This window comes from Lepisosteus oculatus, chromosome 4 (genome assembly GCF_040954835.1).
Source record: "Lepisosteus oculatus isolate fLepOcu1 chromosome 4, fLepOcu1.hap2, whole genome shotgun sequence".
Taxonomy (NCBI): Eukaryota; Metazoa; Chordata; class Actinopteri; order Semionotiformes; family Lepisosteidae; genus Lepisosteus; species Lepisosteus oculatus.
Window position 1 is genome coordinate 8,564,094 of NC_090699.1, and position 12,092 is coordinate 8,576,185.

Genomic DNA, 12,092 nt, shown 5'->3' on the forward strand with positions numbered 1-12,092 from the left:
AATAAGAGGGTCTATTAGATGTAAAGACCTCTATAATAAACAGATACAGCTGAATTGAACAGAACTGAAAAGCAGGCTTGATGAGAGTAGTATTCCACGGTATACTGGAATCCAATTTAGTCAGATAAAGGCCTCTGTATACCCAGATACACCAGATAAGATTCAAGCTGTCCATAGAGCACCACTTCTGAAAATGAACTACATTAATCAGAGTCTATTCAACATCAACTCCCAACTTGGACCTGGTGTCCCACACAAAGAAAAATTCACAACCCTGACCCAGTCTTCAGCAGGTGATTATTGTGTGTTTTTATCTTACTCGGTGGAGGATGAAATAGAATATCTCTGGGATAACAACAGGAAATGTCTCAACAATGAGACGAAAATGTCTGACAAATTCAGTGGATATTTCACTCAGATGTTTATCAGGGAAGAAATCAGCAACATGCCTGAGGCTTAGGAAAGACAATGTTCCAAATGAAATAGCATTTGTATAGAAGAGGCAGACATGCTACAGATACTAGAAGCACTCAAGATTAATTTCCTGGGTATGATGATATCCTATCAATTACTGAAGGAAAACAGAGATATTCCCAGGCTGTTAACAAACCTCTTCCAACAGCTTGTTGAAGTCACACCTAATTTCGTTTTTACAGTGCCTCAAGAAAAAGGGGAGAGGTGACCCCTTAAACAGGAATTATTCCTGCCTTGTACGTGGCTAAGCACCTAGCTAATATCCTTACGTCCTTGTCCTTGTCCTCAGGTTGTTTTCATCTCCCAGAATCAGCAGTGCATGCAGAGACCAGCAACAGATACTAATGAACTTGAACTTGAACTTTATTGCCATATGTAACCGGTACATGTACTGGTCCAATGGAATTCTTACTTACAGAAAGTCTCTCGATTGTTTAAACAAGTGTAAAAACACAAAGTGCAGACAGTGCATCAAGACAATATACATACAAACAGTAGACAATGTACAAGTAAACAAGTAAAGAGTTTGAATGTAAACAATGCAGACGTGTAAACAATGACTGCAGATGTGCAATCAATAAGAAATCATAATGAGGTAGATGGTGTAGGTGTGGTCCGAGGGGCATGGCTAAATGTGTTCGCCAATCGCACTGCTTGTGGATAGAAGCTATTGAGGAATCTGGTGGTAAGTGTCCGTATGCTGTAAAAAGGCAGCGTCTTTTGGATGACACATTAAACTGAGGTCCTGACTCTCTGTGGTTCTTAAAATCCCAGGGTGCTTCTCGAAAAGTGAAGTGGTATTACCCCGGCGTCCAATCATGACCTCCTAATAATCCCCATCTCTGAACTGGCTTCATCACTCTGTTCTCCTCCCCACTGAGAGCTAGTGTGTGGGGAGAGTACTGGAGCATCATCCTGGTGGGGCTGCACACTCGTGGTGGAGGACAGTCCCCATTACTTGTAAAGCACTTTGAGTGTCCAGAAAAGTGTTATATAAGTGTAAGCAATTATTATTACTGTATATGGAATTCTCGTAAGAAGTGGTCTTCTTTAAACAGGTCATTTTTGTTTATATAAACCCTCAAAGGAAGTTAAAAACATTTGAAATAAATGAATGGATCTTATTAATTCTATAATTAAGCAATGTATTCCATCAGATCAGCTCTTGTTTACTGGCTGTTGTCACATCTACTAAGAGCACCAGGTACTCTTATGGTGCCTCATAAATATTGCAAGTATTGGTTACAATTCACTGGGTACTCATCTAGGGGGGCAGTCGCCCATTTTCAAAATGGTTCCCTGACAACCATATGCCCAAAAAGTGGGAAAGGTGTAATAATCTGCTGCTTAAGATGAGCGATGGACCAGATGAAGCAGGGGAGCTGCAGGCAATTAGGAAACAGCTTAGCAGAGCTGAGCTGAGCAGCTTCTCAGGAAAGCCTAAACTAAGATTAATTAGGTGGATCCTGCGCGTGGGCGGATGGCTGGTTGAAAATAAGGATCCGAAGGAGGCGACGGGATCCGAATCGTTAATCCAGAGACTAGTCTAGGTCGTGAAACAAAAGGTCGTTATCGGAAGGTCGAGAGAGAACTACTGTAGAAGTCGAGATCTAAGAGGAGGGTAGCTCTTGCTGAGAAAGTCTCAATGGTGAGTGAGGACGGATTGAGGAGAGAGGGTTTAAATAGATAGGAGCGTGGTGTCAACTAGTGCATGAGTGGAGCAGAGTGTGTGTGGGTACGTGGTGCTGCCTGCATGCTTGTGTGCGATTTGCGACACAGGGCTGAGCTGAGCAGAGCAGCGCTGAGAAGGGCTGAGCAGGGCTGAGCTGAGCTGAGCAGGGCAGGGCTGAGCAGGGCTAAGCTGACCAGAGTTGAGCTAAACTGAACTAAACTGGGCTAAGCTGAGCAGAGCTGAGCATGGCAGAGCTCAGCAGGGCTAAAAAGGTCTGTGCAATACTGAGCACACAGGCAGACATGATGCAATAGCAGGCCAAGGAATCGGGTGCATTTCCACAAAACAGTCCTCCCCTCCCCCTGACCCAGCCCTTCAGGGATAAAAGAGAAGTCCCTCTTGAGACAGCCCACAGAGCTGGAGATCAACAGAGATGGGGAATCCTGAGAAAGACGTGGAGCTTAAAACCATGAGGAAGCTGACAGAAGGGCCGTCACACACTGGGAAACTTGAAGGTAGAGTCCAGACGTCAATCTGAAAAATAGCCTTAATTTCTGAATTCATGAACTAATCTCTGAGGACAAGTAACACTGTTCATAACCTGCATTTTATATAGCACCTTTCATGGGCCAAATTGCCTCCTTTTGTTTTTAACTGATTCAACACTTATGTTAAAAAATAATTCTTACAATATTATTCACTTCACAAGAATCTTTTTTTTCAGCAAAGGCAGGGGGGGCTTTTACTTACAGTTACCCAGTGCCTATGTTTCCCACATTAATAAACTATCATTCATCTTTTTTCAGTCCATTTTCCTCATAAGAGTTGTAAATGCTCTTTATTTTCTATATATTAATAGTAATAAAATTGTTCATCTCACGTAGAAATGCCAACAGTTTAGTGTCCAACAGTCCTTGATTGGAAATATATGATTAGATTCAGCCAGGGCAGAATTTCTGTTATCTGTATCTCATTGATTACAATATTTCAAAGACTGAATAAAGTTGAATTTTTGGATTGACAAAGTCTCTTTTCCATCAACAATAAAGCTCCTAGCTCTGAAATATACTCTCCTGAATATACTGTATTTCAGTTTTGGTGAGTTCTCTTGCCTGTATCTATCCATTCGGTTTACCACAGGTCAAAATTCTGAGGTAAATGTTTGCCTTAGTATTAACAAGAGAACAACTGGATTCATGTATTTTGTGAAGCATTATTTTTTGCTGCTGTATAGAAACACAAATGTTATAACAAAAAGAAAACGCTAAAGTGTGATTCAGTCATCTCAAGTAAAGTGCTTGAAAACTGGAAACATTGCAAATGAAGTGAAGAGAACTGTGATTTTATATTGTCATATTATACACAGTGGAACTACACACGTGCAAAACCTTTGATTCCATTACTGGTTCATAAAAATAATGTAAATTATCATTTGAAAAAACAAACCACATCTCAAAAAATCCATACTTACTTAATAGAGATTGGCACATCGCAGCGTGCAAGAGTTTCTTTTATATTAGACAATATCAGATATGAACACTTTCTACTTCCCTCTTTGTCAGCCCCAGTTGCACAGAATACAGAACCCAATTTGCTGAATGAGCGCAGTGCTGTTCCATGTTTAATTCTGAATCTTTAAGTTGATGACCTGTTATAAAAAGATAACAATGGCAAAAGGACAGCTCTGGTGGTTTCAAGTACTGTACTGGCACTGAAGTCATCAAAGATCACCAAGTCTCTTATTCCCATTCCCAGGGACTCAGCCGAGCTCAGAGAGGAGAGTGTCATCCTACAGGAGCCTTGCGCTGGTCTTTGCCATTCTGTGGATCAGCACTCTCAGTGCTGGAGTGGGTCTCTACTGTGAGTACCAGCAGGGAGCAGTTCAGTGCTGACACTGGGAAGTTTTGTATTGAATGTACTCTGCTGCATATTGGTGAATGTATAGACCAATGCATATGTACATTTACAGAACAAGTAAAGGTTTATTCCATGCTGGAAAGTGGAGAAAAGAAACACAATGTTTTGGCTGTGGAGCCTTCTTCGGGTATCCTGTAAAGGAATAGGAGCTGGTAAGAAAGCCTGGTCTTGGAACAGGTCAGTCACTGTGAGGAGATGGAATGCTGGTTTGGTGAGAAAAGGGGGCAAGTAGCTCAGGGAGGAGGAGAAGGGCTGACGAAGAGATCTAGAAAAAGATTTAGCGGAAGGCATAGTGGGTCACAGCAGAAGTAGGCTGAAGCAGTTCAGGTGGGTAGCTGTGTCAGCATGCCTAGGCTGCAAAGGAAGAAAAAAGAAGAAGAAGGAAAACAACGTTTCTTCTTTTGTTCAGCATGGAATAAACCTATTACTTGTTCCTTGACACCCTACTCATGCTGACGCAGCTCCCCATCTGAACTACTTATCAGTTCTAAGATGCTTTTGCAAAAACATCAAGTGAAGGAGAAGTTCTGCTGCGTTTTCAGTTGCTGGTTTTCTCATACATGTTTTTGCCCATTCAGTTTACCACAGGTCAATGGAACATTCTGAGGCAAGTGGCCTTCCTGAACATCCACTAACACTGCAGAACCAACAGGAGGATTTCCGAATGAACACGTCTAACCTCATAACTGGTAAAGATTGCATTTCTAAAAGCTTTGAATTTAAAATGAGATTTTTTTTTATCGAGGGTCAATTACGACGTAGCTGACTGGTTCGAAAACTTGAATCGCCAAAGGCAGAATTCAGTAGTTGGTTTGAAAAGGTGAAAAACCTCAGTTCCTCATCAGAAACCTGCTTATTTTAGAAGCTAAGAACTTTGGCTCTTCTAAATCTGGAACTAAACCTAGAATTAACATACATTACACAGTGACTCCATGTCAGTCATTTCTGTGATCAAAATCAGCTATACCATACTGATGGGGAAAACAGCTATCCATTGCTGATAAGACTTTATTTACTAAAAAGTCAGAAGTAAAATTCTCTTCAGATAGTTCTACCTCTGTCAATGTTGTGGTATGAGTAATATTCCCAAAATACACAGTGCCAATATGCAAGCTTATTTGCACCCACCCATCAACTTTGTAAAGCCTGAGCTGTTACCCTATCTGTGGATGGCACTGTACTTGAACTTCAGACTAAATTGAAAAACTTGGGGGAGATATTTGATTCAGGCGTGACATTTGACCCAGATGTGCAACATATTGTCAGAAAATCTTTCTTTCACCTCAGTCTGATCAGAAACCAGTCTACAAATTACCAGACTATGTCCTATGTTATCACTGATCAAAAGCTGATCAACACGTTTGTCTTCTCCCAAATTTACTACTGTAACGGTCTACTTGCTGGGCTTTCTAAATTCACATTGAACAAACTCCAAAATATCCAAATCCTGAATCCTGACCAGGTCTGGTGCAAGTGATCTCCTGTCCTGGAGTCCTTGCACTGGCTTCCTGTCAAGTTTTGTGCTGACTTCAAAATCCTCATGCTCACTTATAAGGCTCTGCATGGCTTGGCACCTCAGTACCTGTCTGAGCTACTATCGTCCTACTCCCCACCTCGCAACCTACACTCAATCTGGTTTCCTATCAGTCCCCCAAGCCCATGTACACTGTGGGTGACAGGGCCTTCTCCTGTTATGCCCCAAAGCTCTGGAACTATATCTCCAAGGATATCAGAGAGTCACGCTTCTCTAAACTCCTGAAATCTTGACTCAAAACCTTCTTCTTTAGAAGAGCCTTTACTTAACTGGTTCTGTTCTTTACCCCTCTGCTCCTACTGTATTCAGCATCCCCATCTACTGTCTCCTCTCATTGTGTATTCTCATTGTGCATATCTTGTGTATTTTTTTATTGTTTTTGTTGTCATTCTGTAAAGCCACCTTTGAAGGTGCTATATAAAATAAAGTTTATTCAAAATCTGAAAAACATCTAGATGTAGTGTAAGACATACAGTATTTTGAGCATATAAAGTATTTGTCTAACATCTAAAACAATGTTTAGCTAATGTAAGAGGTCAGCCAGGTTTCAGAATTTCAAAGAGGGTGGAGCCACCAGGGCATGGAAAATATACGTTTTACACTACATCTGTGTAAGGCAATCGGGGAACTTAGCTGCACCTATACACAGCCTCTCCTTAAAAAGCTATGCAGAGTCGCAGGAGGATGTCAGAATAAACCCATATGATTCCTTAGAAGAGTCAATTCAGAGAATCTCAGGTTGAGATTTATAAGTGTGTAAAAAGAAAGAAATTGTATTCTGAGTAATAGCCTGGGTCATAGCTGTGTCTGCTACTAGTAAATAGAAGAATTTCAGGCCAAATAGGTTCAACTAGGTGAGAGTCTTTCCACTCTTATTAGTGGGATTCATGTAGGATCCAAGTCAAGTCTTCTTTGGGACTGGCAATTTACTGGGGAGATAGGCATCTCTATTGGCATGTTCTCAATCTTAACTCGACACCTTCTTAGGAATAACACATGTACAGATTGTCCTACCATGCTACCTAACGCAATAAAGTGTATTACACTGCTGTACAATTGACTGGTTCATATCACCTGATTTCATGTTTTTAAAACACTAAACATCGTTTTACATATTGACTGATCAGCTTTACCTACCCAGTAACAAGATCAACAAAAAAAACTATTCTTTTGTTAATTCTGCAGAACTACAGAACAAGCTTCAAATCCTTCAGCAAGAATTTTCTGACCTTCAAAAAGACCATGCCGATGTAGAGAGAAACTTCAGAAATGTGACTGAAACTTGTCAGCTTACACTGAACTCCAAGACAGGTGATGTTTACAGTTACAAACCTCTTTCTTGTGTGGCTTTTTAAACAATCATTTTGAGGACTTACTGTACATAATCCCAGGTTTCAAGATCAACTGAAAATATCTTTTATGTGGTTCACCCAGAACTTCTGATGTCTCTGGAGAGCCTTCAAAAACAGCACTCTACCCTTCAGAAAGACCACTCTGATCTACAGGAAAGTTACAGGAATTTGTCAAACGGCCAATTGCTTACCCAGAGATACAGCACTGGTAAATTATAATTTATTCTCTAGAGTTTCTATTAGCTAATGAAATAATGTAAACAAAAATCTATTAATCAAATAATTTCTCAGCTACAAATACTGAGAGTGGAAGAGGAGCATGAGTGCATTGCACTGAGCATATTATGTGTTTGTATAATAGTGAAGTATACAGAGCATTCTGGGACTCTAGCAATAGAGTCTAATATAAATAGACATTATCATTGTTTAATTGTATCTGTAAATAGTGATATGAGTGATCAAATTATGACATCAGACATCTTGCAGATGTTTTAGTTCTTCATTTGTGGACAAAAGGAGATGTTAGCAGGATGCACTAAGTTCTGCTGGCTTTTATTCTCCATTATTTCAGAAGCGAATAAGGATGAAGCCAAATGTGACAATTATTGTTTCCATTACTGTATATCCAAATTTTGCAAAAATCTTGAGACCCATCAAAGGTAAAATGTTGATTTTCACCGAGATCATTCAGTGATGACCTACAACTTAATAGGTTCAGAACGTTTTCCACCATGGCTTTTCAATGATCATCCTGAAGATGTACGCCAACAGAGTTTACAAAAGTACATGAAAGTTCTTGTGTTTGGCATCAAGAACTACAGAATTCACTGAAGACCCTTCAAAGAGACAACTTTGACCTTCAGGGAGATCTTTCCGACCTTCAGAGAGACTACAGCAATGTCACGGAACACAGTCAGCTTATAAAACAAGCCAAGACAGGTGTAGACCTTTGTGATGGTCTAGATCACATCTCATCCTCTTTATCTACAGATAAAGAGAGCACTTTGACCTTCACATAGACCATTCGGGTCTACAGAGAAATTACCATAATGTTTCTGACACTTGTGAGCTTGTGCACAAATCCAATACTGGCAAATGTTTGATTATCAGTTGCTTCTTTAATGATGACTATTACGTCACGTTGAGCTATTTTATATCTTATGGCTCTTTATTGCTGATTCTTTTAGGACTGGATAACATCATAATGTTTAGCTAAAACAAATTCAAATATTTCTTTTCTGTAACATCCAGAGGTGGAGAAGAAACTGCAAACCCTTCAAACAGACCACAGTGACCTCCAGAGAAACTGTACCAATGTGACAACAAACTGTCAGCTCACACAGCAGTCAAAGACTGGTGAGTTACTTTTTGTGCTCTACAAAACAATACAAGGAGATTTTTTAATGTTCCTCTCTTTACTTCTGTTGATCATCAACTAAAAGTTCTACTCTAACAATGGCTCCAAGATTAGGTGAAATACATTCCTTGTGTTCTATATCCAGAACTGCAGAAGAGCCTGGAGACCCTTCAAAAGCAACATTCTAACCTTCAGAGAAGCCTTTCAGATCTACAGAGAAGCTACAGAAATGTGTCAGAGAGCCACCTTCTCACACAGAGAACCAACACTGGTGAAACATCATGTTTTGATATTCCTACCTCTCTAGTGATCAACAAACCTTCTCTCCAACAGTTCATTGACCAATTTCTGGTCACAGCCCATGCCAGATGTTTATGGTTATAATCTCAGCTAAATATGTCTTGTTTGTAGTTACATTGGAGGGAAAATGCATTTACTGTATTATTATCCTGACAACTGTTAAATATCCATTGTCAAATGACTTCACAGTGTCATCCTCTTTCAAGGCTTTGACAAATTTCACCATTTCCTCAAGACAGATATCTCTTGGTGAAACATGGCATTTAATGTCTCTCCATTGTGCAGAGCAACAGAAGAAGCTGCAGACTCTGCAAAGAGAGAACTCTGACCTGCAGAGAGACCATTCAAACCTGCAGAGAAGATACAGCAATGTCACTGGCACTTGTGAGCTGCTCCACAAATCCAAGACTGGTAAACTTTTAGAATTAAATGTTGCTTCCTTTCTAAAGACCTCACATCAAATTGGCCTTTATTCGTGACACTTTATGGCTTTTCATAGATAATTATCTTAAATATCGGATTATATCATAATTCCTTACTGTTAAATAGTGCTTTTCTGGACACTCCACTCAAAGCGTTTTACAGGTAATGGGGATCCTCTCCACCACCAGTGTGCAGCCCCACCTGGATGATGCTCCAGTGCTCTTACCACACATCAGCTCTCAGTAGGGAGGAGAACAGAGTGATCAAGCCATTTAATAAATGAGTGTTATTAAGAGGCCATGATTGGTAAAGGCCAGGGGAAAATTTGGCCGGACATTGGGGTTAACATCCCCACACTTCTCGAGAAATGCTCTGGGTTTTTTAATGACCATATAGAGTCAAGACCTCAGTTTTATGTCTCATTTAAAGGACAATGCTTATCTTACAATATAGTGTCCTCGTCACTATACTGAGATATCAGGACTCACGCAGAATGCAGGGTGAGCCCTCTATTGGTTCCACTAACAGCTCTTCCAGCAGCAACCTTAGCTTTAACAAGAGGTCTCTCATCCAGGTACTGACCAGACTCACACCTACTGAGCTTCAGTGGGGCTGCCAGCTGTGAATTGCAGGGTGATATAGCTGTGGGCTAATATATAATAATGTTTAGCTAAAACAAATTCAAATAGGACCAATATGATGAAATATGACAATACAATGAGTTTTTTTTATAGTTCCTCCTTTCTTTACTTCAGTTGATCATCAATTTAAAGTTTTATTCTAAAAACAACTCCAAGATTAGGAGAGATAAGTCCCTTGTGTTCTTTGTCCAGAACTGCAGAAGACTCTGGAGTCTCTTCAAAGACAACATTCTAGTCTTCAGAGAGAACTTTTAGATCTACAGAGAAACTACAGGAATGTGACAGAGAGCCATCTTCTCATGAAGAGATCCAACACTGGTAAGCTTCATGTTTATCCATTCATATCTCACCATTCATATATCCATTCATATCTCACTGGTGACCAACAAACCTTCTTTCAACTGTTTATTGACCAATTTCACGTCTCAGCCCATGACAGGTTGCAGGAATCCAATTCTCACAATTTCTTCTTTGTACCTGAACTGGCAAGAAAATATAGTAATCATATTTTATAACTTTTATAATATCCCTCATGACAAAGTTGACCTGGTAAGACAAAGTCATTTACCTTCTCTCCATTGGGCAGAGCTACAGAAGAATCTGCAGACTCTGCGAAGAGTTCACTCTGACCTTCAAAGAGACCTTTGGGGTCTATAGAGAAATTACCATAATGTCTCTGGCACTTGTGAGCTTGTGCACAAATCCAAGACAGGCAAATGTTTATCAGTTGCTTCATTAATAATGACTTTTACGTCACGCTGAGCTATCCTCTTTATATCTTATGGCTTTTTATTGCTGAATTTTTAAGGACTGGATTACATTGTAATGTCTAGCTAAAACAAATTCAAATATTTCTTTTCTGGAACATCCAGAGCTGGAGAAGAAACTGCAAACCCTTCAAACAGACCACAGTGACCTCCAGAGAGACTGTTTGGATCTACAGAGAAACTGTACCAATGTGACAAGAAACTGTCGGCTCACACAGCAGTCAAAGACTGGTGAGTTACTTTTTGTGCTCTACAAAACAATACAAGGAGATTTTTTTAATGTTCCTCTCTTTACTTCTGTTGATCATCAACTAAAAGTTCTACTCTAACAATGGCTCCAAGATTAGGTGAAATACATTCCTTGTGTTCTATATCCAGAACTGCAGAAGAGCCTGGAGACCCTTCAAAAGCAACATTCTAACCTTCAGAGAAGCCTTTCAGATCTACAGAGAAGCTACAGAAATGTATCAGAGAGCCACCTTCTCACACAGAGAACCAACACTGGTGAAACATCATGTTTTGATATTCCTACCTCTCTAGTGATCAACAAACCTTCTCTCCAACAGTTCATTGACCAATTTCTGGTCACAGCCCATGCCAGATGTTTATGGTTATAATCTCAGCTAAATAATTCTTGTTTGTAGTTACATTGGAGGGAAAATGCATTTACTGTATTATTATCCTGACAACTGTTAAATATCCATTGTCAAATGACTTCACAGTGTCATCCTCTTTCAAGGCTTTGACAAATTTCACCATTTCCTCAAGACAGATATCTCTTGGTGAAACATGGCATTTAATGTCTCTCCATTGTGCAGAGCAACAGAAGAAGCTGCAGGCTCTGCAAAGAGAGAACTCTGACCTGCAGAGAGACCATTCAAACCTGCAGAGAAGATACAGCAATGTCACTGGCACTTGTGAGCTGCTCCACAAATCCAAGACTGGTAAACTTTTAGAATTAAATGTTGCTTCCTTTCTAAAGACCTCACATCAAATTGGCCTTTATTCGTGACACTTTATGGCTTTTCATAGATAATTATCTTAAATATCGGATTATATCATAATTCCTTACTGTTAAATAGTGCTTTTCTGGACACTCCACTCAAAGCGTTTTACAGGTAATGGGGATCCTCTCCACCACCAGTGTGCAGCCCCACCTGGATGATGCTCCAGTGCTCTTACCACACATCAGCTCTCAGTAGGGAGGAGAACAGAGTGATCAAGCCATTTAATAAATGAGTGTTATTAAGAGGCCATGATTGGTAAAGGCCAGGGGAAAATTTGGCCAGGACATTGGGGTTAACATCCCCATACTATTCGAGAAATGCTCTGGGTTTTTTAATGACCACATAGAGTCAAGACCTCAGTTTTATGTCTCATTTAAAGAACAATGCTTATCTTACAATATAGTGTCCTCGTCACTATACTGAGATATCAGGACCCACGCAGACCACAGGGTGAGCCCCCTCTACTGGTTCCACTAACAGCTCTTCCAGCAGCAACCTTAGCTTTAACAAGAGGTCTCTCATCCAGGTACTGACCAGACTCACACCTACTGAGCTTCAGTGGGGCTGCCAGCTGTGAATTGCAGGGTGATATAGCTGTGGGCTAATATATAATAATGTTTAGCTGAAACAAATTCAAATAGGACCAAT

At 40.2% G+C, this 12,092-nt stretch overlaps 1 protein-coding gene across 1 annotated transcript in view; it reads left to right on the top strand.

Annotated features, from left to right (window-relative positions):
* The first annotated feature begins 2,444 nt into the window (after positions 1-2,444).
* Positions 2,445-12,092, top strand: part of LOC138238305 (girdin-like) — a 38,329-nt gene continuing 28,681 nt past the window's right edge. The window contains exons 1-12 of the mRNA XM_069188519.1: positions 2,445-2,661; positions 3,902-4,006; positions 4,642-4,752; positions 6,783-6,908; positions 7,032-7,157; positions 8,201-8,305; positions 8,452-8,577; positions 8,892-9,017; positions 9,863-9,988; positions 10,543-10,668; positions 10,816-10,941; positions 11,256-11,381. Coding sequence (XP_069044620.1) covers positions 2,580-2,661; positions 3,902-4,006; positions 4,642-4,752; positions 6,783-6,908; positions 7,032-7,157; positions 8,201-8,305; positions 8,452-8,577; positions 8,892-9,017; positions 9,863-9,988; positions 10,543-10,668; positions 10,816-10,941; positions 11,256-11,381 — 1,411 coding nt within the window. The 5' untranslated portion in view covers positions 2,445-2,579. The remainder of the gene's footprint in view (positions 2,662-3,901; positions 4,007-4,641; positions 4,753-6,782; positions 6,909-7,031; positions 7,158-8,200; positions 8,306-8,451; positions 8,578-8,891; positions 9,018-9,862; positions 9,989-10,542; positions 10,669-10,815; positions 10,942-11,255; positions 11,382-12,092) is intronic.